At 34.1% G+C, this 26,445-nt stretch overlaps 3 protein-coding genes across 4 annotated transcripts; 2 read left to right on the plus strand and 1 right to left on the minus strand.

The window, feature by feature from the left end:
* The first annotated feature begins 476 nt into the window (after nucleotides 1-476).
* Nucleotides 477-2,622, plus strand: Rack1 (Receptor of activated protein kinase C 1). Of its 2 annotated transcripts, none has more exons than XR_014877989.1 (5): nucleotides 477-652; nucleotides 939-1,305; nucleotides 1,505-1,711; nucleotides 1,813-2,064; nucleotides 2,370-2,622. XR_014877989.1 is itself a non-coding variant. In XM_085185359.1 (5 exons), exons 1-5 carry the CDS (start codon nucleotides 544-546, stop codon nucleotides 2,541-2,543), a joined length of 951 nt encoding a protein of 316 aa, XP_085041485.1. In that variant the 5' UTR covers nucleotides 477-543; the 3' UTR covers nucleotides 2,544-2,622. The 2 variants fall into 2 exon arrangements, 1 of the variants encoding a protein (XP_085041485.1); XM_085185359.1 differs by having other exon boundaries at nucleotides 939-1,147.
* Nucleotides 481-4,990, minus strand: Mvd (mevalonate diphosphate decarboxylase). Its single transcript, XM_085185357.1, has one exon. It carries the CDS (start codon nucleotides 4,854-4,856, stop codon nucleotides 3,702-3,704), a length of 1,155 nt encoding a protein of 384 aa, XP_085041483.1. The 5' UTR covers nucleotides 4,857-4,990; the 3' UTR covers nucleotides 481-3,701.
* A 592-nt stretch (nucleotides 4,991-5,582) lies between these two features.
* Nucleotides 5,583-25,882, plus strand: SCAR (wiskott-Aldrich syndrome protein family member 3 SCAR). The gene is made up of 10 exons (XM_085185362.1): nucleotides 5,583-5,802; nucleotides 17,934-18,091; nucleotides 18,837-18,988; nucleotides 19,183-19,451; nucleotides 19,783-19,960; nucleotides 21,199-21,330; nucleotides 21,620-21,770; nucleotides 21,989-22,113; nucleotides 22,248-22,451; nucleotides 22,818-25,882. The coding sequence occupies exons 2-10, from the start codon at nucleotides 17,970-17,972 to the stop codon at nucleotides 23,012-23,014; spliced, it is 1,530 nt and encodes a 509-aa protein (XP_085041488.1). The 5' UTR covers nucleotides 5,583-5,802; nucleotides 17,934-17,969; the 3' UTR covers nucleotides 23,015-25,882.
* The last annotated feature ends 563 nt before the right edge of the window (nucleotides 25,883-26,445 follow it).

The following is a 26,445-nucleotide window of genomic DNA, read 5'->3' on the forward strand; positions in this document are numbered from 1 at the left end:
AATTTAAAGATATTACCCACAAATTGATCAGAAATGTTATATCAATGTTACGAAATCTTTGATTTATTTCTGTACTGATAATGTGACAAGAATATAAATTGATTAAAATATTTATTTAACTTAGAAAACTTAGAAAATAAAAAATATAAGACATTTTTATCAAAAGTTACTACTTATAAATAAATATAATATTCAAATAAGACATTATGTTCAGAAACAATATGTTACTACAGGCAAAATCAGTTAATAAGAAGCAATAGGACAATGACAAGTAAAGCATCATATAAAATAATCTATATTTGTTGCATGTTTTCATATATTTTTAAAAATTAACTATCAGTTCTATCTATTACAGGCGCTGATTCAAAATATTTAAAATTATAATTTAAGAATTCGTTCAATTTGAATGAAATTTGTCTATGCCCTTCACAAAATTCCATTCATTCGTTCATTATTCACATATTCAGTGACGCGCCGGACTTTTCTTTCTTTTATCGCCAGCTTGGTGCGACGCGTAGTGGGTTTAGGCTCGTCGAATTGAAAATGTCGGAAACTTTACAACTTAGGGGTAACCTTTACGGGCATAGCGGATGGGTTACCCAAATTGCTACGAATCCGAAATATCCGGATACTATTTTGTCTTCTTCTCGAGGTAAGTTTAACATAATTTCAAAATGTGACAAAATAACCTAACACATACCTTTTTTAATCGTAGTTCATCGCGTATATTACTAAATTTATAACGAACACAAATGTGAAATATACAAGTAAACTTAATTTACTTACCGTTTTATTTCATATTTTACTCTTATTATGATGAAATCTACTTTTGCCACGCGATTCCTGAGCGGCAAGCGGATATGGGGCTGATAATTCCTTTATAATATCACATATGTAGATTAATGCCAGCAGAATATTAAGAAAACTTCATATTTCAGATAAAACACTTATTGTTTGGAAGTTGACCCGTGATGAAACCAACTACGGTATACCACAGAAGCGTTTATATGGACATTCTCACTTCATCTCGGATGTGGTTCTGTCCAGCGATGGAAACTACGCTCTTTCCGGATCTTGGGACAAAACTCTTCGTCTATGGGATCTCGCAGCTGGAAAAACCACCAGGCGTTTTGAAGACCATACTAAGGTGTGATAGAACTCATAATTCGTTAGGGTTAGTGCCGATGCGCGGCAGAAGATAGTTTTAAGCGCCTTTGCGAGGCAGAAGATAATGTGTTATCTTAGTGTGTATGTGCCTTTGCGAGGCAGAAGACATGAGACAATCATCATGTGCCTTCGGTTTCCGTAAGTAGATTTGTTAAAACTTATGGATAAAGGTAAAGCACATAACTTAGCTGTAGGATATTACAACATCGTCTTCAAATGTAACATTTAGAAAACATTTTCGTGTATGTAGTTAGTTATCACTTAACATAGAATTTTGCACTTAAACAGTATAATAAGGCTTGCATTTCTTTAATAAATCTGTTTTTATTTCTAACAGGATGTCCTCTCAGTAGCATTCTCAGTTGACAACCGTCAGATTGTATCTGGCTCCCGAGACAAGACTATCAAGTTGTGGAATACTTTAGCTGAATGCAAATACACAATTCAAGATGACGGTCACTCTGACTGGGTATCATGTGTGCGTTTTTCACCTAACCATGCTAACCCAATTATTGTTTCTGCTGGTTGGGACCGCACTGTTAAGGTAACTAAATTACAGTATTAGATTAGTAGAATTTTGTTTTTTTATACAAAATCCATGTTACTCTAGTTATTGTAAATACTTATATTTTATTTATTTAACAGGTCTGGCACCTTACAAACTGCAAGTTGAAGATCAACCACTTGGGCCACTCTGGATATCTTAACACTGTAACTGTTTCACCTGACGGTTCCCTATGTGCATCCGGTGGCAAGGACATGAAGGCTATGCTTTGGGACTTGAATGATGGAAAGCACCTTCACACCTTGGACCACAATGATATTATCACAGCTCTATGCTTCTCGCCCAACAGATACTGGCTGTGTGCTGCATACGGACCCCTGATCAGGATCTGGGTAAGTTCATAATATGATTTTTTGCTTCACACTGTTTACAAATAGCAGAGTATGTAAAGGGAGCTTATAGACACAACTATAACACTTTCTGCTCAATTTTCAAGACATTAAGTGTTGCACTATTTTAGCTTGCTACCAGTGTAAGAGGAAGTAACCAATTCCCTAGATTGGGAATCAAACCCACAACCGTTATTTTTGCAAACAGACAAGGACCACAACCGTCTCCAATTATGGTTTTCAAATTACAAAATGTGTATACTCCTGATTTTTTTGTTTATTGATTCTTATTACAAAACCTTCAACAGGATCTTGAAAGCAAGGAAATGGTAGAAGAATTAAAACCTGATGTCATCAAGGACACCAAGACTGATCCTCCTCAATGTCTTTCCTTGGCATGGTCTACTGATGGCCAGACCCTCTTCGCTGGTTACACCGACAACATCATCAGAGTCTGGCAGGTTTCAGTCTCTGCACGATAGGACGTAAAATAAGAAAATAGTTTCATTTATTTTTGTCCTAACATGAAGAGTATAAAAATAAATGGAATTGACTTGACTATTTAAGTGTTTTTATTATGATCTCCATGTAGATAAGCTACTACTCAGAATGCAGTTGTGTATCTGCAATCTTTTTGTATATTCGTTTTTATGTAAATAAACTCTTTGTTAAGTATTTTTAATCTTTATTGCCTCTTATCCTTAACTATAAATTAATAACCACAGATGGTGTATACATAGAATAACAATATATAATAAAGTTGACAATTAATTCTCTAACTATTAACACACAATTTTGTTTTTATTTATATAAAAACTTGTTTTGAAGCAAATAAGCATTTATGTAATTAAAAAAAATTGTTACAGTAAAAAATATTTTTTCTTAACACAAACCATCGTCTCTTAACAAGGATAGTTTCCGATTACCTATCTACACTATTAAAACTACTTGGTAGAATGAAAGAGATAAAAACGTAAGTTTTCCCTTTCGATACTTTACCTAGGGACCGTCAACATTATTTGTATTTTTTTTGTGTTAAGTAATTATTAAATTTGAGAACCCTAGTTGTGCCCTTTTTACCTTCAACCTTTATCCCTCATGCAAATAAATTAAAAAAATCCCACATTCCTAGTTAAGTGTTAAAACAGCATTTTACAAATAAAATAAAATCTAAAATACAGAATAAACACCATAAAAAAATAAATGTCAGGGGAAAGTTATCTTAAGTAATACTTATTATAAGTGATACTTATTTGATATAAAGCGGAGACCCAAATCCATCCATCCAATCCACCATGTAACCACACCACGCAACCATGTAACTATGGTTTCATACCACAGATTTGTGATTATACAAACACCCAACAAGATAAATATAAAACATACAGTCAAATTGATAACCTCCTTTTCTTACAGAAGTCGGTTAAAAAAAAAATCAGTGAAATTCAAATTCCAAAATATGCTTGCAATAGCAATGATACACATAGAGGTGTAGCATGTTCTCAGCCTGCTGCAGATCAAAATTCAAATAATAAACATATACTATATTGTTAATTTGAATTCCTAATAATAACAATAGTTTGATAAATTAAAATTCAATATTGCTGCATGCATATAAATGTTAAGTAAGAATAATATAATTATAAAATATTTCCTTCATTGTCCATAAGATGAGGACCATTTTCCATAATTTTTGGGCCATTCCCAACCTTTGTGTATATTAAATATTTTATAAAATCTTTTTCAAATGGTTGCATAGGGAACTCTTTTAGTATGCTTTTGCTTCCAGTATCAGGTAAATCTAAGCCCTTTACAAATTGGTCATTAGAGGAAGGAAAGATGTGTTTTATAAGTGATATCACTTCAGGTACATCTTTTTCTAATAAATACAAACAAGCATTAGGCCCTGCATCAAAAGTGTAAGCTACTTTTACTTCACCAGACAATTCATTATACTTATGTATAACATCAACTATTCGATGAGAAACATCAGTCATATAAACACATGGTGGATATGTGTCTAGACATACTGCATGAAATTGGTTACTGTCTTTCATTGTTATTTCTGCAAATTTGCCAAAATCTTTATTTGCAATAGCTTCAGTTATTTCTTTAACCCTCTTTGGAACACAATTTTCGACTCTATGCTTTAATAAATCTGACGTTTCTACTGATAATTTCATTCCTTTGGAGGAGCTTGTGTGCTTCATTGAATCCTTAACCACAAGAATTAAAATCCTCATTTCGGGCCAATGCAAAGAATCAGTAATTTGAGATGCTATAGAATCGCTTCCATCATTGTTACTGCCTGCATGCCACCTTACAAAACCACCATAAACACTTCTACAGGCACTTCCAGACCCCAACCTCGCAATTGCACTAATATCCTTCTTAATGTTATACAGCTTAGCCAGGGCTGCAACTAAGCAAGCGTATCCGGCTGCTGAAGAAGCTAACCCAGCAGCAGTGGGAAAATTATTCTGAGAGCAAATGCGAACATTCAACTTCAAAAAATCTTCATCAACACTATTTTGTTCTTTTGCTATACCTTTGATTGCACTTAAACAATTTTGTAATCGCTGATTATTAAATGAAGTTTGAACTCCATTTAACCATATATCATTTGCTGGGATGTTTGCGTGAGCACATACAGAAGTTTGCGCGCACATAACGCTCGTATCCAAAGTAGCGCTAACGGAATCATTTAACGGTAATATTAATTCTTCATCACGTTTGCCCCAATATTTTATCACTGCTATATTTACTGGGGCTACTACTGTAACAACGCCACTCATTTTAACAAATAATGTAGACAAATTTAAAACAAAGTATTTTATATATAACTTTTAAATTGACTCTTATTACCGCGCTTCTACTAAAAGACAACTGCCAGCCAACTGTCACGATAATAATCTGAATTCTGAAAAATATATTAACGTCAAAATACAAAAGTCATGGCCAAATGTATTCAGGGTTGCCACTTGCCAATACCGGTTAGTGATTTGGTATTATAATGTTATTAATAAAAATGTAATATTTAGAGACAAAATAATTATATATTCTATATGTAGATATTAATGTACTTATATTAACAGTTTATTGCATATTTTATTATCATATATATTTTAGCCAAAATAATTATAAAATTCCAAGGAGAACAATAACGTTCAAAAATCTTAATGATTTCTATACTTATAAGTTTGATTGGTTTCTATTATTAAAAATAAATAAAAGTCAATATTATAAAATATTATCAAATATTGTATTTTTTTAGCATTATAAGCTTACTATGGATGGTAAATATAAAATAGTAAAATTTACATCCATATAATAGAAGTATTTTAAGTTTTAGAACAATATAAAAATAATTCAAATTATACATTGTTTACTGGGCATTCTGTACAAACATGAAAATATTAAAAATCAAATGTATGATCGGATTATAAGCCTGCGTGGTGTATACGGTATGACATTCTAAACTCAGTAGAGAGGGTAGAGATAGTGTTGTCAGATTAAATTAAGCATTTTTTTTAGTGTGAAACATCAACGCTGCCATTTTCGTTTTGTGGCACGGTTAAAGCGGCAGCCGTAGTCAAATATCTTTATATTAACTTTTATTTATTAGTAGAATTAGTGCTTAAAATCAGTATATAGTGTTTATTTATATGTGACTGTCGTGTAATACATAAAATACGTGTGTTTGAACTATCAAGTAATTGTTGACTTCCTTGGGTGGATCGGGTGAGTACGTCTTGCATCAATATTTCGCTTATTTTCCGGCGATATATTACTTTTTTCTAATTGTTACTAATCTTGTGAAGATAAGTTCAGTTGTAAATTATATTTAGTCATTCAGTATTAACAATATAGCGCTAGAAAGAGTATATGCATTGCACCAAAGAAATGGGCGTTGTGATTTCAAGAGTTCATAATATCGTCATCCTATTTGTAATGAGCTTAATGATCTTATTTTGTGGTTTACCTAAATATTAATATTTAATTGTTATGTCATGAGGTGTATTTAGTTATATTTGCGTAAAAATAATAGAAAACTCTTATGAATTAGATTTTTATCAAAATCTAAAGACTAGTAAATGTATGTACTAAAATACTAGTAAATGTTAATGTTATTGATAAACTTTTATTTAATACTTTATCTTTCTACGCTTAGTTTATTTTTTTATTCATGCATGTCTAATATGGATCTCTATTATACTATACTATTATTGTTATGAATAATGATCATACTTATTAGAAAAGTAATATCTGTGTATAAACTGCCTTGTTAAATTGTCATATTAAATACATACTCTCCAATTAGAAATTATTCAATAATTAATAGTCAGTAATTAGTAAAAAATATATATATTTATAGTATTTTATTGAAATAGTTATGGTTAGGTTAATAAATCTATTCTTAATAAATCAGTGTCATTTGCTTGATGGTTTAATTTTCCTGAAGATAATTTACTAAACTATCAAAGACACTCTATATTTACTATATATGCAAAAAAATATATACATATATACCTATATATTATTTTATACTTTTTATTTGGCTTATTAGTATTGTTGTACACTTTTTAAATTATATTTAGTTATAATTATATCTACATACAACTATTTTAATAGGAATTATTAATTAAATATTATAATAGGTTTAAATTAGGCAGTTATATTTAATTTTAACTGCCCAATTTAAACTCTTAAGAAGATTTTCATTTTGTAGAAATGTGGTTAATGGAGCTGTGTGACACAATCACACAAAATGAGAAAGTGTCTACTGTTATGAATTTGTTACCACTCAAGGGAATGATTATATTTTAATTATTAATTTTGTCACTTACTATGCATATCTCGAAAATGTAGCATAAAATAGAGAATGGAGTGATTTAACACAATCTTCCTTCTACTATTACTATGCAGAATAAAGTGGGAAGTTGTTTTTGTTTCCTTTCTTTATTTTAATGTTTCTTTTTTTATTAAGGAAAATTAAATATTACCTTATAATGAATCATGCAACTGTCCCACGCAGTATATCTGTATAATGGTTATTGAGAATTGTCCCAGGTCAAAGAAATGAGCCTCATCCCCTCCCCCTTTTGTATGAATGTTTTGTTTTTTTTTCTTTGGAGATTTACTTTCATTCATGGACATCCTCCGGTTCAATAAAACATAGTAAGGATGATGAATGGTTTGGTTTTTTTTTCTGTCCTTTTAAATTTGTATACAAAAAGAATTAGCATTCTGTAATTTAAAACATTATAAAAGTTATTGACTTTGACATTTTGAAACCTGGCAGTTAACTGAGGAATATTCTAATCAAAATTGTCTTTGAGAAAACTGAAATGTTTTTTAAATATTATAATAACCTTGATGCTGAGATTAACCCAAAAAGTTATTTAAACATTTAAGTATTTTTTGTTCACTTCAAGTTGTAGTCCGTATGTTGCAGAGTAGACATTGGGAGCCTAGAGTTAAGACACTCTGCTCTTCACTTGCCTCTGAATTCAGGAGGCATTGTGTGTTGGGTGGCGGCCAACGCCACGCTCTTATCTTGTGACACCAGAGTGATGAAATGTAAATATTCAATATTTAATTTCTTCCACTGGAAATTGAACCCAGAAGATATCCTGTTTACAGTCTCACGCTTGTCCCCCTTTGCTACAACTGGCCTCCTATTAATATTGTTGCAACAATATGAACAGTGATTAGTATAAATATGGCTTATATTTGCACATTTTTATTTTATCAATTAATAATAATAATAAAATTATATCAACACATAAATCACTATGAATTATAAAATAAGTTTACAAAAATAATTAATAAAAATGTATAATATAAATATTTGAAATTGAAATTGATTGAAATGTCTGTTCCATATTGACGCATATAGTGATATCGTGCATGCGAGAGAAAACATGTCGAATAAAATTGGTTCGCCAATTAAAAGTACGAGACATTGGTGCTATTGTCGCTCCTACCTACCTATTTTTAAATTGCGTGTCGTACGAACGTTGCTAACTAAAATTAATTTCCATAATTTGTTTGAGGGGGACGTTGAAAGTGAATCACTATTGGAAATACTGTTTTTTATTAGCTTGCTTGTTTGTATATTATTTTATATATGATTATGAAAATCATAATCATATATAAAATAATATAGGCGTAGGGGACCGGGTGGCCCGTGCCCACCCCAGGATAAGGCCCAGGTTCTCCCCCTCAGAAAATATGACTAGATACGCCTATGTCGGAAACATAGAAAGAAAACTGCAGAGCTCGAGTTCCTGTCAAATATTCAGGTACTTCCACCTTGCTATAGTTCTAATGAATGGGGTTAATTAGGTCCTTCCAGATCTTTCGATTCGACCCGTAACCTTCAAGGCTATATTAATAAAACAAAGCAAAATATAGCTTATTTCGTCGATTTTTGTCAATATATGTGACATTTTCAATTTTAGACAAAATTACGACGTATTCTTTTACATAAATAATATACTACTTAATTAAAAAACTAAAAGTCTTAAAAACGTAATTTTTTGTTCTCAGGAAATTATAAAAAAAAGTGTGAGAATGGTCATTCAGCTATAGAAAGAAAGCAATGAAAGTTAGTTATTGTAACAGTTGCAACGATTGCAGTGGATAGCGCGCGTGAGAGATAGCGCAAGGCGTTAAAGTGACCCACATAATGAAAGGGCTCTCAGCTTTAATATATTTTTTGTTACTTATTAATACTGAGAATACTTTTATTTTAGAATTGCAGTTTTTGCATGAAAGACTTAATATATACAAGTAAATAAAAAGAATAAATATTGATTTTTACTAATATTCAAGAGAAAGAAAGAACGCAAACATAGAATAATAAGGATATCTGGAATATTGGTTGGTCTTTACATCGTATTATAAATATATAATGCAACTTTCGCATTTGGTCTTATAGCACGAGACCAGTACGTCTACCAGTTATTGATAATTTATGTTAATTGTAAACTTTTTTTTATTTCACATATATTTGCGCTTTATACGTTAGATACAAAAAAGTCCTTACATACGTAAACATCGCAGAGTTATTTGCCTTGACTAACTAATAAGATTGTCCCTTGAGACCAGTCGTGGTGTCGGGGCAAAAGTGTGCGAATATAAACGCGACAGGTTGTGGATTCGATTCCCAGTGAGGATATGAAATTTTGAATATTTTCATTTTCTCGCTCTGGTAACGAGGCGAAGCGCGATGCTGAGTTCGATCACTCAACACGTAATTCCGCATGAAGTGTCTCAATAGGAACGGAGTCGCTTAAAACGTGGTTGCCAGGTTCCCTCTGCCTAATTTGCTATATGCAGGTTCTTAAGGCGTCAAGCTAAAAAATCTAATAAGACTATATAATTTTTATAAGTATCCATTTACTCCAAACGTTAACATTTGTTCAAGTTATTATTGAACATTGAATAAAGAGTTTACAACAACGGATGTGTCAAATTTATTCCTCCCACACGCGTCGCTATTGGTTGTAGACTGTAAGTAATACTGATAATGCCCTAATTATTATAGTCGATATGTTATTATTATACAATATGTAGAAGTCGTTATTTCTGCTTGAATGATTTTGAATCTCGAAATCTGTAAATAATAACGGCTGAGTTGAGTTCCTGTTTGTTCCTGTAGTGAATGTCTCAAACCCGACGTGTTTTTTTTCCTTTTCTACTTTATGAGGGACAAAGTGTGAAGCTAATTAAAAGATCTAATTTTATTTACGTAGTAAAAATATTAATGAACACGTTATGGTTCGGTTCAGTTCAAATATCTGAATACAAATTTGTTTATGGGTTCCCATACTCCGATAATATAATAATATTGTACTAAAAGACATACTAAACATATAAAGCTCGCCTACGCAATGTTTTTAAGCATCACACTGTATCTGGCATGAGTAGGCAGAGGGAACATGGGAACCTAGTGTTAAGACACTCCGTTCCATTAAACATTTTCTGCCGAATCTCAAGGCGTTGCCTGTTAAATGGCGGCGCCGGCGTGCCGGCGGCGTTCAACGCCGCTATATTTCTATAAGCGGAAAGTGTTTTTTTAACCTTCGTATAATATACATTTTGAGAACATTCTCTAAACAACTAACAAGTAAAGCGTTTGTAGGTCGTGAAGTTAAACCATTTGACACTACATTAATCTTATCTATATGGTCTTGTAGAATCTGACGTAATCGCTACTTTTAAGAAACCTAGACTTGTTCCCAGTATCACACATGTATAAGTTGATTTAATTATAAAAATGAAATGTCATCTCAATGGATTACAAGCTTATATGTAAATAGCTTTAAAGCTATTTACATATAAGCTATTATCATAGGCTTAAGCCTATGATAATTTGGTGCGATATTGCAATATGCAAAATTTCATAATGTTTTCATATATATGTGGGTGGAAACACTTTCTTTTTATTTACGCCTTTAGCTTTTACATACATATATTAATGACTTAAACTTAAACTGATATTAAATTAATATTATGTTTAAATAATGCTTACATGTTATCTATAGTGTGAGTTAATGTTAATTTTTACTTCCTTGCACGACGTAAAAGAGGGTAATGTGTTTGTCAGTTAGTGTATGTATGTTTTTACAAACATTTATAATGTGTAAGCAAAAAAGCAATCAACTATATGACTACTAAATTTCTCATTTAACAAGGAGGTACGTGATCCAATTGAATCTTTTATGCAATATAAAATTACAAGGTCATTTCGTCTATGTACATGTTTCTTACACAAGTGTGAAATCGTTGTATTTCTTTTCCTTTAATTGCCAAATTGGGTAATGTGCTTCCTTTAGAGTAATTATTTATTAATATTATTATATCTATACTAATATAATAAAGCGGAAGAGTTTGTTTGTTTGTTTGAACGCTAAGATCTCTGGATCTACTGAATCGATTTACTTTGTTTTTGTTTTGTATGAAAGGTGCATTCTTCAGAAGTGCTATAGACTATAATATTACATTACACATATATACTAATAAATTAAAATACTTTCTAATTTGACATGCAATTTATTCTGCCATGTTAATAACAAACGTCGTCGCTACGCGACCGCGTTCGTTACCGCGTCATTTTGATATTCATCCTTATGAAAATAAATATAATAGTCACTTTTAGAATTTTATCTAGATTGAAATTATATTTGTATAGAAATTATATTCTTATATTTCAAGCAGGCGTAGCCGCGTCCGGGTCCGCTAGTTTATTTAATAAACCTTAGATATTTTATTTGCAATTTAGGTAAATTCCCCCGCAACCGCTAACAATAAAAGGGTTAATATAATAAATCAATGAAGCCGTCGCGGCGCAGCGGTGTGACTGTAACGCGACGGTTGAGAGTTCGATCCCCACTCGAGGGAGTGAAATATTTATTCACGTTTATATTTCCATTTCTTCGCTCTGGTGTCGAGGCAAAGCGCGGCGTTGACATCTGCCAATCAACACGTAATGCCTCCAGAATTCGGTAGAAAGTGGGGAACGGAGTGTCTTAACATTAGGTTCCCTCTGCCTACCCTGCTGCGTGCGGGATACAGCGTGAAGCTGATAAAAAATGAAATCATATTAAATAATATTTCATGTCGTCACTTCAGCTTTATGCGTGTATCATTATGCTAGTATAATGTCAGATAAACAAAGTTGCATCGATGATTTGAATACAAATAAATACGCTATATTTATTTGTTTCATGGCTATAAGTGAGTTACTTTTGAAAGCAATCGTTTTAGGAGCCTTGACATATAGCATAAGCCTTTATAAGTTTTATGCTATACGTTTATTCTGGTAAGGGCATTGGGATTTCAAACTATAAATTTCAATTATATTTAAATATATTTTGTACTTACGTGAACGTTTATTCGTTTAGAAGAAAAATATGACAAATGGATAGTGGGAAGCGGAAGTTAATGGGATCGGGGAAATTTAACATAAGGTTCCCAGGTTCCCTCTGCCCACCCTCCTGAGTGCGAGATACAGCTATAATATCCATAAATCGTACTAATTATACTATAAACGTATAATATTCGCCTATTTTCAACATAGTCGTTTAAGTACATTGTCGTTTCATACAGGATAATCTTATCGAGCACAGGATGAGACCGCTTCGTGTTGCATAAAAATAACTTTGTAAATACTGTTTCAACGAACGTGTTTTTTGTTTATAATATTATTTATATTTGTAAGTTCTAATTATAAGTAGTTTACCTTTACTGTTTCATAACTACGCAGCACTGGTAATGTTGTTATGCTGAACACTCGTATTTATATAGGGTAATAGCGTTTTTAGGGTTCCGTACCTCAAACGATAAGAAACGGAAATCTTATAGCATCATCTCGAGATCACGTAATGGTATCTGGAATCTGGAATTGATATCAAATTTTTAGGTGTATGGTCCCTCAGAGCACAGAAAAAATCAAGGTTCTAAGTCAACGCAATCAAAAGATACGAGCATTTATAGTTATGCATCGATTTTCCTGCATTTTTTACGAAATAATAATCAAATACAAAAACAAACGACAAAAACGACGTGAACGATTTGCCTTCTTGCCTTGCGAATAAATGTAAATATTAAATATTTCATTCCCCCAAAGTGGGAATCGAAACCACAACAGTCATGTTTACAGTCGCAAGCTTGTGCCTCTGCGCTATGACGGCCTGAAATATTAATGATTCATCTAATTATTTAAAAATATCACAATAATTACTTTTCGTATTTTCAAAATGTTGAGAATAATAAAATAACCCATACTTTTAGATTTCGTCCATTTTAAACGTGCAGAAACAAAATTACGTATTCATTTTGATTGATTAAAGCCTTGCTTTGGAGACTTGCCATTACGGCCAGGCAGATCTGGTATAATCTAATCATAGTGCTGTGGAACAGGTTTTCACCTAGAGAGACAGTCTACTAGTATTATTAGTATGCTCGAGCTTTTCACTTTATATTAAGAAATTGTTTTGTAAAAACTTATTTTATCTGTGGATATTAATGTATAGAGAAGTAATCATATTTTTTAAATATTTTATTAATTATTTTTTTTAGTAGAAAATACCTAATATTACGTTTGTTTTTGTGATTTCATTAATCTTAAGACTTTTTTTACTTATTTGAAGGTTAACTTATTCACGAACATTATTTTTTTTTATTAAAATTAAAGTCTGACAGAGCCTGTGAACACGTCATCAGGTTGTGGGGTCGGTTGCCATTTAATGAATGACACATTTAATATTTTCATTTTTCTCGCTCTCGTAACGAGGCAACAAGCGGCGTTGAGTTTCGCCACTCAACACTCAATACCTCCATAATTCGGAAAACGAAAGTATTTCTAACTCTAGGTTCCCAAGTTCCCTTTGCCTACCCTGCTATGTGCGGGTGAGGATGTGAAGCTAAAATGATATAGTAGATACACATTTGTATTACTCATCATTACGCATAAAAAAGTCCCCGAGGTTATAATGGTTGAAATTAGATAATCTGAACATTTAATCTGTTGTAAAACATGTGCTTGTATTTGAAATTATTTAGGTATCATATGTTTTCATTTTCTATGAAACGTCTAGACGTCATTGAATCCATGGTAGTCCATGATATTAATACTTGTATATTTATTTCCCCATAATTAAATACTTCTTATTAAATTATTTTATTAAAATAAAAATATATTAAAAACTAAACACATATAGGTAATGTAAAAACAATAATTAAATTGTTTGTAGTATGTCCAAGATCTTAATTCGGCTATTTCTGAATGAATTATTAATTGTATTGTGGTCTCAGTCTGTGGAGATTCGCAAAAGGTCTAACATATTCATTGAAGTCATGAAATTTTAAATTGACAGCTTGCCCACTTCGAGTCGGCTAGAATTAAAAATGGATTTCCTTTTATTACTATTTGCACTAACTTTCAATTGGATGATAAATGTTTAATTAATACTAGCTATTGCCCGTTTTCTTATAAACGGCCCCATATTAACGAACCTTTTTTTGTTAACTTTATATTGTATCCCGCATTTTGCAGAGTAGGCAGAAGAAACAAATTAAGAGAGAGAAGAGAGAGAATTAAGACACTCCGTTCCCCACCAACCAAAACGATTACCTAAAAAAGGGAAATTTATTATTACGTAGCAACATTAGAAAACGATGTTATAAAATTTTCATATCTTCCGAACTCTCCTCTCATTATATTTATATGATTAAACTTTCTTATTTATTCAGTGTTAATTTTATCAACCGTAAATTAATGCGCATTTTGTACCAATTTATATAATGTTGTAATTTTATCATATTTTATTCAGCTTTCCATTTTATCACGTTTTGGGTTTCTTTTAAAGAATGTGACACTCTCGTTATATATCTATATATATAAAATCGAAAGGTCACTCACTCATCACGAAATCTCAGAAACTGCAAGTGCTAGGAATCTCAAATTGCATAGGAGTTATTTATAGGACGTAGATGCTCGCTAAGACGGGAATTTGCAATATTCGACTTCTAAGGGGTTGTTTTTGGGGTCGAAAGTTTGTATGAAACTTCGTTACTACAAATGCTAGGAGTCTCAAATTTTGCATAGACGTCACTAGGACGTAGTCATGGAGTCAGAAATTAATAATAACATAGCCCACGCGGGTGTAACCGCGAGCGGGCCGCTAGTGTATGTATATTAAAATAATGAAGCCATGTTGAAAATGATTTAACAAATACTTCATTATAGATTTTTTTTTGAGAATAATATCGATCGTAACTCTTAAAAGCTTAAACTGGGTTACTGGACCTGAAGTGGAGCACACGACACTCTTTCACAAACGATCCTCTGCATTTGTTACTTAAATTTTTAAAACTATGCGTACCAACTTCAATAGAAAAATATATTTTTTTTCACTATCCACCTCGGCCGATGTGAAGGGCAATGTACTAAAACAAAAACATTTTGTCGGTTTTAGATATTAAACATTTTTATATGACGAATCAGTGTGTGTATTATTAATTGGCACAGCGTGGGGTTTTAGCGACGGTTGTGGATTCGATTCCCACTTGGCAGAATGAATTATTTAATTTTCTATTTTCTTGTTCTCACATTCTTGCATTGTCGCGAAAATTCGACGTAAAATGTGTGTGTGCCCATCATGCTATTTGTGAGATACAGTGTGAAGTTGGAAAATTAAAGAAGTTACCAATCTATGGACTCTACGTTTTATTCATATTTCCTTTTTAAACAGATTGCGAAATACCACAGAATAAAATTTGAACTTTTAATGAAATTAGTAAACTAATATTATAAATTATTTTTTTAACTTTTTTTAAAACATTTCTGTGACAGAAATAGGAAAAACTTCACTAATTTGCATGTTATATTTTCCACTTCCACGTGGCGTGCACGTTTCACGCGCGCTGAACATAGTGGCTTGGAGCGAGTAATTTACTAAATTGCCAGGAACTATGACGGAAAGTGGCCGAGCCGGGAAATCGTCAAGCGTGAATTATTAAATTTACTGACCAAAGGAAGTAATTGACTTATCAATCTATCGCTGACAAGTCCCGATCAAATACCAATTTTATTCTATAATTTTTGTATCGTTGACTTTTATCAGTATTTATTTATATTTATCAAGTATCTTTTATGGTTTTGAGGTCAGTGATGGCGTAGGGGCGTGTGTTTGTAAACGCGACAGGTTGACGGTTCGATGAAGTTCGATGAATTCAAGGAAATGAAATATTTAATCGCTCTGGTGTCAAGGCAAAGCGCGGCGTTGAATCCCGCCACTCAACACCTCCAGGATTCGGCGGAAAATGGGAAGAGGGGTGTCTTAACAGTAGACTCTCTAAGCCTACCACGTGAGATACAGCGAAAAGTCTGCTCTGTAAATTATTAAATTATAACTTATTACTGACCTAAATAAAAATGAAAACAACGAGTTATGCATATATATAACTTACTAATAATGCATATAAATATGCCTTATACATATTACCAGTAGTAATATATCCGTTAAGTAAATTCAGTGCAGTAAATTGTGAAACTTACGTTACTTACGTTATCTACATTATAATTATTTCAATTAACCAGCGACGAGGCGCGCTGCATATATATCTTTACAAAGTACCAGGAGCAATTAACGGATTAGTGTTTAGTACTATCTTATGCTAATACTACCACCACCAACAAACGCCGGTCCCGGCAGGACGGAAGCTGAAGGAATAATTATACGGCAGCAGACACATTAAGGGAGATGTTTTACGGATAGTGCTTGGGGTTTTATACCGGTGGAAGTTTTATGGTCTCGTTCTTCTTTAATTATTATATTTGTCTTGTTGGAAATTTCGTTTTTGTCTTGTTTTAAAGTCAGTCAGACAGGGGCACAAGGGTGTGACTGTGAGGTGATGATTATGGGTTCGATTCCCACTCCAGGTAATGAATTGTTATTTGTATTAATATTTTCATTTCCTCGTTTTGGCTCCAAAGGAAAAGACTGGTGTTATTTCCGCCACTCAACAGGCAATGCCTTGAAAAATTCGGCAAAAAATGGACAACGGAGTGTCTTAACACTAGCCTATTAAGCATAAACCCTACTTTGTGCGGGATGCAGCGTGAATCTAATAAAAAAAATGTATGGAATGAATGTAGAGTATCCATAAAAGATGCGTATTTCGTATGTTCTTTGAAAACACGTGTTCGATGGTACTAGAGGACGTTCATGTATCAATGATTGAAGAGTACCTGAGCTCATAGCATATAGGAATGTTGATGACTGGAAGTCTGTAGGAAGCGCGAGAGATTAACGCCTTAGCGTGGTATAATTCTGGTATCTTGCTACTAAGCCAGTGCGTTCCATTCGTGGGTTCAATCCCCATTCGAGGAAATGAAATATTTATTGAAATTTATATTTTCATTTCTTAACTCTGGTGTCAAGGCAAAACTCGGCGTTAAGTTTCGCCATCCAACACGCAACGCCTCCAGAATTCGGCGGATAGGGGAACGAACTGTCTTAGCACTGAGTTCTTTTTGCCTACCCTGCTGTGTGCGGGAAACAGCGTGAAGCTGATTTGACTTTTAAGCCAGACAATTCATAAAAAATAAAATAATGTGCTGTTCATATCGAGTCAATCGGAATAATTTTATTTAATTTACAAATTGATCGCGACTAATCTCCAAAACAAACCCCTATCTTCTCACGGTCTTTAAAGTGGAATGACGGAACCTAAACATTCGAGAATGTAGGTACACGTTTTTTACCTATACCAGTATAACTGTTTGTGGCATTATGATGTGATGCGTTCCGTTGATGGCCTCCAGTTCAGTTCGGCTAATGTTCGAATCTATTACTCATTATATATACGATATATCTATAGTAAACATTGCTGATAAAATGTATTTACTGTATGTCGAAGCCGAATGGAAAGGAAAAATTGATAAAATGATATTTTTTTTGTTGTCTTATCGTAATTTCACACTAATTCTTATATTTGTTAATTGTCGTTGTTTTATATTCACATTGAAACAAAATTTTTTTTACACATTTTCTGTATTCTTTGATATCTCCAGCATTTTCCGACCCATATTTTTCAGACATTTATCTTTGTCTTAGTTAGCTCTAGCTTGTATAAGGCCTATAGTTTTATAACCCTGCTCTTAACTCTGAGATCCATCTTGAGATTTTCATTCATACATTATAATTTATGAATGAAAACGATCACATCTCAAGATCAATCTCAGCGCTGAGAGCGATTTTTAAATACAGGCCTGTCTAGAACCATCGTTTTAACTAATATAATTATGTTTTATATATTTCATTCAACTTTAATCAATATAATATAAACATTATCAACAGTGATGTGCAGAAGGTAGCTGGCGGCGAGGTGCAGCCATGCCGCTGCCCAAGCGTTGCGTGGAGCCGGTGCACGTCTCGCGCGGCACCGTGCCCGAGCGCCTCACCGTGCCCTCGGAACTGGAGGCGGTCACCAACGGGACACTGGCCAACACTGTCAGGTAATGGACCTCTTGATCTGACTCTGTGACCTCTTCATCTTTGTGTCATTATGCTTATTTGAGTACAGTATCTTAAGACATTAATCGACATATTTCCTATATTCTTTTTAGATTCTGAAGTCATTGTATGTTTATTATAAAATTGAATTTAATACTTAATCGTAAAACTAATAGTATTGTAATTTAATATCAATTTATGGAAATGTTTGTTTTATTAATTTTTGTACCCGATATAAAATTAAAGCGAGAGAGATGTTTTTTTTTTTGGATTTTTATATTTGTTAGACATTAAAAGTTTTAGTATATATCTTTATTGCAAATAAATGTTAGATAGTAAAACGTCAATATTGTACAATACAGCTTGCATTCTCGCCAGGTCACAGCAAATTGCGCAGTTGTGCCGCATACAGACGGCACTGATTATCTCTTAACAAGTTGATATTATGATTTTTTCTTTTATTTCCTTTAGTAATCGTCTAGATGTAGTATAACATAGGATATAATGTTAGCATATAATTTTTTACATCCTGTGTGTGATCTGTCTGTGAATTTTACTCTTTCTCTAACTTATTTTATGGAAAAGACAAAAATAATTATAAATTATTTTTAACAAATATTAGAAGCAAAAAAAAGATTGATATATTTGCCAATTTTTTTTTTGCCTAATTTATGTATAGGTCAGACTAAGTTATTAGTAACTATATCTAGAATATTTTGTAATTTCCATTTTTACCCACTGTTACAGGCAATTATCATCGTTATCCAAACATGCGGAGGACATGTTCGGTGAGCTGACGCGGGAAGCGACGGGTTTGGCGGAACGCACTAATGTACTGCAAGCCAGGATAGACAGGCTCGCTATTAAAGTTACTCAGCTGGATTCTGGAGTCGAAGAAGGTAAGAATCTTAATATAGAATATTTCATATTAACGATTCAATAACACTTTATGTAAGTTATTCAAGTGTTCTCTAGAGCAAAATGTTATTTTTAAATATGTAACATATGAAAAGTTTACCTTTTTAGTATCATTACATTATAGACAACAAATTACTTAATTTAAAAAAATCTATTATTCCTTTATCCATTCCAGTGTCACTTCAAGACATACAAATGCGGAAAGCTTTCCGTTCATCAAGAACGTTCCAGCAACAGCTGTTCTCGCGTACGACGATGCCCTCGGCGATGCTCGCAACCTACGCCCGCTGCGATCGACCGCCGCCTTTGGAGAAACTCAACGAATTCAGAGACGACGGAAGGGATGCTAGGAAGTTCTATACAGATCCGGATTACTTCTTTGAACTGTGGCGTAGGGAGATGCTGCAGGATACGGAGAGGATTCAGCATGATAGGGGGAAGAAGGTAGTTGGCTTTGTGAGACTATTTATTGCGAGTTTTGTTAATATTTGTGAAATGTTTAAGTTAGTTCTGTTGTTAATAAAGCAGCTTAACATGTTTTTGCATTGTCTAGAAAAACTCTAGAAATTTAGAAGAAGAAGTAGAGAAAATCTTAACAAAAACATGAGATCATTGTTTTGAGCAATAACCATCTCTAGAAAATTGCCTGTGGTTACACAGAGATGGATTCCGGTTGATGCGTCATAGTAAATATTTTTATATTCTTTTTAAGTGTTCCAAAAAATGTTTCGTAAGTGTTAAGAAAGACTATAATAAAATATTTTTCTTTGCACAGGTCCGCCAGCCCCGCACTGGTGGTACAGATGGTCGTGGTACAAGGCGAGTCCGAGTCCCGCATTCCACTCGCGACAGGCAAAAAGCGGAAGTGGTGACCCGTGGTGAACATATAATGGCGCCCAATCAGTTGAGACGCTACAATATTGAACAGTACCGCCCGGATCCGATGTATCAGAGTTAGTATAGCTTTTGAGCCTTCTTTCTTTTTTTTTACGTATTTTTCCTATAATTTTTGAGATATTCCGTGTGTTGAGTGGCGGAAATCAACGCTGTTTTGTCTAGTTGTCAATGTGAGGAAAAGAAAATAGCTCATTCCTCCAGGTGGGAATCCAACCTACAATCATCACTCAATATACAGGGTGGAAGAGGCAGCGCTTCTTTTACTGAAACTGCATATAGGGTAAAATATTTCAAACCCAGAATAAAAAAAAATAATCAAGGTACCTCAACAGTTTGGACGTAGGATTTTTTTTTCATTTCACGATTTTTATCCGTACCTGTATTTCGTGTGACGCACACATACGCAGGCAACGTTGCCGCTTTGACAGGTAAGTGTGTGCGTGCCTATGTTATACTTTACAAATGGCGTTTTATTTTAAAACGATAATTTTATTATTTATTTTGTTTGAAAAAATAATTTTTTTTTTCTGAATTATATAAGGCTTTTATAGAGTAGTTAAAACTGTGGTTTCTTTTAAAGTGGTGCTGACAATTCCATCCTGTATAATAAAATCAAAAATCAATAATAAATAAATAAAATAATTAACATTTGTGTGTTAACTGTTTATATATTACAGTTAAAACAATTTTTAAGCTTAACACTGTATTCTGTATTAACAGAGTGAACAGAGGGAACCTTGAGTTAATGTTAAGACATTTATTTCCGATCCCCATTTTCCCCGTAATTCTCTATATTTCTAGTACATAAAAAATAGTATCTAAATATTGTGTATGTATCTAGAGTATAATACTTATAATACTTATTACATCTGTAGCAACAACAATAGTCTAAAATTGTAAAGTGTATGAAAGGTGGGAATTTATGTCAAAGATATTGTGTGCAACATCTGATAAATATGTTAATATATTTTCTTGCCTTCACGAGAACCATATTTAGTTCATGCATAATACAGATTCCTATATGATAATAATAATTTACATTCACTCTTGTATTGAATAATAAATTTAGTGTATTTAAAAATATTATTTCTTTTATATTATAAGTTTTTGTTGCCAGTTTTTGCCTGTATTATTGTTACTTGTTTATTGCTTATTTAGCAAAATATTCTATTTAAGTAATAACTTGAAAATTACGTCATAAGATACTTAAATACTTAATAAGATAAGATACTTAAATACTTAATATAAAATAAATAAATATTGTTTTTATTTAATGATTATCTTTTTATTATAGCAACGACAGTGACCGACGGCGGCTATAGAGCATCTCAAAACAGGCCGCCGTCTTCACAGCCGGCGCGACCGAATTCGATTGAAATAGAAAACCAGCAGAATAGAACTCCTAGACTCACTGGGAATGGACATGGTAATTACTTATATACTTTATTGCTTAAAACTTTAGTAGTTTTTAATTTAACTGCTAAGTAGGCAGAGGGAAGCTAGTGTTTAAAGGTTTTTATATAATATTTTCTTTATTTGATTGAATTGATTTTGCTTTGTAAGACCATTGGAGTCATATAAGCGATAGATATAAAATTGAGTAAAAGACTTACTGTAAAAATATTATTTATTATTTCCTTGTTCTTTAAAAGAATGCTAAGTATTGGTATTGTATGGTTTACGTTATAAATTTCCTAACACCAATTTAATTACAGTAATGGGAGAAGAAAGTCCATATGGTCCAATAGAGCCCATCTATGGGGGAAGCATCGCTGGGACTCCCCGACGGGCTCGACCCTCTATCCCTCCGCCCGCGCCTCCAGCGCCACTACAAGCTGAAACTCCACCCCATCATACTCCTACTAGGTCAGATATATTTTTTAGCTGTTTTGAAGCGTGACGCTTTATAGCAGGGAGAAATAACTCGATGCCGTGCTTTATCTTAGCAGAGGAGTAAAAAAAGAATTGAAATTCTCCAAATCCTTGAAAAAGTACAACGAAAAAAAAAGCTATGATAATATGTTAATTATCTTATATTATTATTATGTATAATATGTATATTAAAAGATCAAAAATATTTTCAGATCAGCCCTCCCGCCGCCGCCCCCGCCACCTGAGAGCGCATCCCCACCGCCGATCCTTAACGGCGCTTCGCCCCCGCATCGTACCGCACTCGATGCACATCTCGATCAGATGCATGCTGTTATTGGTAATTGACAATTTTATATATTTAGCAAATCCCATTAATAAGCTATAGTTTCTTATGTAGCAACACATACGAAGGTAAATCTATAAAGACCTCAATATACAGTATAACAAATATGATCTTGAATGAATTATCAGGTATGATGTCCAATGAGGACCTGCCACCTCGAGCTCCAACGCCGCCCCCCGCGCCGCCTGCGCCCCCGCCGCCCGAGGAGGACCGCCCTAGGCCTCCGTCACCTGCGTCCCTACTAAGAGGAGCTTCAGCCCTGAAGCCACCTCGCCCAGCGGCTGATCCGGCGCCCGATCCACGATCTGATCTGTTGAAGGCTATACGTGAAGGTAATTTATTTCATTTATTTGAGGTATATTATAATAAAAATAATATTTTACAAAAGTGTTAAAAAAAAAAGAGTAGCAAATGTGAATTAATAAAATAAAATCATCATCACAGCTATGTCGATAATCTTGTAGAAAAGCTTGTGATGTTATTTTATTAAATTTCATAATAAATATAATACAATTTTAGTTTTATAAGTAAAAATATATTACATTTTTATACCCATGAACAAAGTCCAATTATTAAAAACAAATTACTAAATCTTGGGGAATGTGTTTAGAATGTGCTTTAGAAAAAAAATGCAATAAGAAGACAGTGTTTTCGTATTTTTTCTCCATACACATTTTGAATAAAAAAAATATTTCCAGGTATAAAACTCCGCAAAGTGGAAAAGCGAAGCGAAGAATCCACCGGCAAGTACGACACGCTGCGAGGCGTGCCCGCGCTCCTCGACGTGGCGTCCATATTGGCGCGCCGCGTCGCCGTCGAGCAGAGCGACACCAGCTCTGGCAACGACTCCGACTCCGACTACGACGAGGAGTGGCCCACCGACTCCCGCGCGTGACGCAACGCCTCCCCGCGCCCACCGCGCGACCCTCAGCAACCCCAACTGCCCCCGGCGCCCCCCGAGTCCAAACACCCCCCGGATGCCCAGGACAGTACCCATATAGAGATCAAACATGCGCCGGCCACCAAGAATGATATGACGCAAGATGAGTGTTATGTGAGAAACTCGTCGTTTTTAAGCAAGGACATTGAAGCACAGAAAGCGAAATCCGCTACAAAAGCTAGTCCGCCCAAAACGTCCGTACTGGTTGCAGCTCCTCCTAGAAAGAGTAGTTTGATTAAAGAGAACTCGAAGGATGGCTCGGTTTCTAGTCCGTCGATCAAGACTCCATCTCCACCAGATGTAATAGTGGCGTCCCCGCCTAAGAAGGAGGTGATCAGTAAATTAAATCACATTCCGCCATTTAGAAATGATATAAAGCAAACCCAGAAAAATGAAGTTACATCACCACCAGTTAGTAAGGTTATGTCTCCGCCATTAAAGAAAGTATTTTCGCCGCCGTCGAGTAGAGATTCTCCTACGCAAAGTAAGAGCGAAGTTCTTTCACCACCTTTTAACAAAGGTGTAACGTCACCACCCATAAATACCTTTAAATTTAACAGAGCAGATTCGAAATCTGACGAAAATATTCTTGCGAGTAAGAAGAAAGAAATTGTATTAGGTAAAGAAGCGCCTATTAAATTGGAGAAGCTTTCATTGACCACAACTAATGATATTTCAGATAAGATTGCAGAAAATGATACTAATAGTTCTAATAAAATTGAGGAAACAGAAAATGGAGATAAGACTGCAAAGGCTGGGGAATCCAACGGGGTGGGAGATAAAATAAGAAAATTTGAGAAAGCCGCAGAAGATGCAAATGTCAACGCGGGCAGACTGTCGCGGCCGGGCTCGGTTCGCGGTCGATCTCGGTCGGAGAGAATTGGTTCTGACAGTAAGGATGATCTGCCACCACCAGCCACACCTTTCAAAGATCATGTTTTCTTCGACATAGGCAACACAGACAAACCTACTGAACCTCCTGTACAGAACACAGAAACACAAGAACGACTTGTAACTAAAGGTTTAGTCAGTTCAACCGCTATGAAGTGGCAACGCAACGAAGAGGAGAAGATACAAAAACCGGAACCACAAAAGATAATCAAGCCTGAATTTAAACCTATGCCGTCTCCTATCGACGTGACCATACGTTCCCCCAGCCTCGGAACTAAACTGCCAGATCAGTTTCCATCCCATGGGACCGCGTTCCGCAACGTCGCGTCTCCCGACACCGCCCGTCCCAAAGCCGATGATGTGAATACTCAAAATAGTTTTAAGTGTAAGCTTAAAAATAAGGAGAAGTACTCCGTCAGCAAAGGCTCCAGCTACTTTACACGAGGATCAGAGGAAATATGGCTTGTGAAGAAGAAGGATATAGAAGAGATCGAGGAGCGTGTGTTGGATTCGTTCCGGCGTGCCGGAGGTAACATGTGCATGAGAAGTGAGTCAATGCGCCCCTCGTCTGATAGTGGCCAAAGCACAGCCTTCACTCACGCTACTATGGGAAGAACTAAACGACAAATGTATGGTCGCAGTGAGTCCTTAGACCCTCAATGGGCAGGTGCCAGAGCACAGACCCTGAAACGACAGTCCTCTGTGGCCTGTACCTGTGGCCATGATAAGAAGACGAGGGCCAAAAGCGTCGACACAGCCCCTCGACCTCGGTCCCGCTCCCACGGTGATGATAACAACCAAGCGCATGTCCTCGATAAGTATGAAACGCTGGTATAGCTGATGTAACATCTCTTACCATTTGTTTGTGTGAGAGAGTTATTTATTTCACTATGAATATGCGACTAAGTTGTACGTACTCGGTGCGCTTTTGTGCTGTGTTTTGTAATTTAATCTTTAAATTTAAATCAGTTTTGGAGTGATGAGATTTCGCTAGGCATTAATGTATGCGGCTATTGATGATGATGATGATAGCTATAGGATTGAACAGTTTTAATGTAAACCAAATATATTACATATTGAATTAAACTAGTTACGAGACGAGACTAGAGTAGACTCCCCTAATCGTAGAGTTATAAGAGTTGGCAGATTTCGTATTTTATGTGGCGCTTGCGTTGTTGTTTGTAAGTCTATTTACTTTTAAGATATCAAACCCGTTTTCTTCTCGAAGCCCCACCTCAGCACAATATCTGTATATGGTGCTTTCCAAGCTTGTTGAAATTTGATATGTTTCTCATAAAAATCTTTAGTGGTTGTGACAATGTGTTTGAGATTTAAATATATTATAATTTACATCGTAAAATGCTTTAAAATATATTGTTTATCGTAACGTAGCTAGTCCATTTTTTTTGGAAAGAAACGGATGATTTATATTCTATTTCACTTTTTATTCTGCCGATTGAGTATAGTCTTGCAATTTTAGCGGAGAAAGTTTTCTATTGACATGTTTATTAGGTGATGAATATTTGTAATTTAGATGTCTATACAACTATAGCAAGAATTTGTACGTGAATGTAAGAAGTAAATTTAATATTCTGGTGAAAAAGACAATTTCAAAAGTAGCATAACTTAAACGGTGATAGCCTGACTGAATATCTCAATGTTTTTAATTTAAATAGTAAATTTACTTCTTATTTTTGTACTCTTTTAAGTAAAAAAATAACATTAAAATAAAACTAATAAAACATGATTATGACATATTGTGACCTGCATAAGTAGTGCCAATAATTAAAGTTATCGTTTAAATCAGTAGCTTCCATTTAAAAAACTATATTCAGCTTAGTCTTTGCAATATTTTAAATTTTGTATTAGAGGGCTAGCGGATAGCGAATGAGATTTTTTATAAATTTATATTAAATACATTTTTTTTTATTTTAGGAACCTTTGGTTTTTTTATTTTTATATGCATTCCACAATGTTCAGTTGCTCACTAAGTCCCCGCAACTAATGTTTACTATAATGGAAAAATGAGCAACGAATGTGTACCAAATTTTTTAAATATATAGAGATTTGTATGTAGCTAGGCTTAAGTTGACACTTCATTTAAGTACCTTATATTTTACTTATATAGTATATATATTGAGCGGAGTTAAGCTGCTTTTTAGATATTGAATTTGAAATCTTATAATATGGATGTAACTTGACCCTCGTATGTATATTCCTATATATACTCTATATTTATGCGTTTATATTTTTGTATACTGTGTTCCATTAGTATATAAGTAATTGATAAAAAAATTAAATCATCTTCCCAATGTACCCCGCACATAGCAGGGTAGGCAACGGGAACCTAGTGTTAAGGTACTCCGTTTCCCACTTTCTGCCGAATTGTGGAGGCATTATATTTGAGTGGTGAACTCAACGCCACGTTTTGCCTCAACAACAGAGACAAGAAATGGAAATATAAATGTAAATATTTCATTTCCTCGAGTGAGGAT

Source organism: Heliconius melpomene, chromosome 5 (assembly GCF_056956725.1).
Source record: "Heliconius melpomene rosina isolate 202511_hmr_F chromosome 5, ASM5695672v1, whole genome shotgun sequence".
Lineage (NCBI taxonomy): Eukaryota > Metazoa > Arthropoda > Insecta > Lepidoptera > Nymphalidae > Heliconius > Heliconius melpomene.

Coding starts and splice junctions, on each gene's coding strand:
- Rack1 (XM_085185359.1), top strand. CDS start 544: ATGTCGGAAACTTTACAACTTAGGGGTAACCTTTACGGGCATAGCGGA. Junction 1,712..1,812: donor GTTGGGACCGCACTGTTAAG/GTAACTAAATTA, acceptor TTTATTTAACAG/GTCTGGCACCTTACAAACTG. Junction 2,065..2,369: donor GACCCCTGATCAGGATCTGG/GTAAGTTCATAA, acceptor AACCTTCAACAG/GATCTTGAAAGCAAGGAAAT.
- Mvd (XM_085185357.1), bottom strand. CDS start 4,856: ATGAGTGGCGTTGTTACAGTAGTAGCCCCAGTAAATATAGCAGTGATA.
- SCAR (XM_085185362.1), top strand. CDS start 17,970: ATGCCGCTGCCCAAGCGTTGCGTGGAGCCGGTGCACGTCTCGCGCGGC. Junction 18,989..19,182: donor GGATTCTGGAGTCGAAGAAG/GTAAGAATCTTA, acceptor TATCCATTCCAG/TGTCACTTCAAGACATACAA. Junction 22,452..22,817: donor GTTGAAGGCTATACGTGAAG/GTAATTTATTTC, acceptor AAATATTTCCAG/GTATAAAACTCCGCAAAGTG.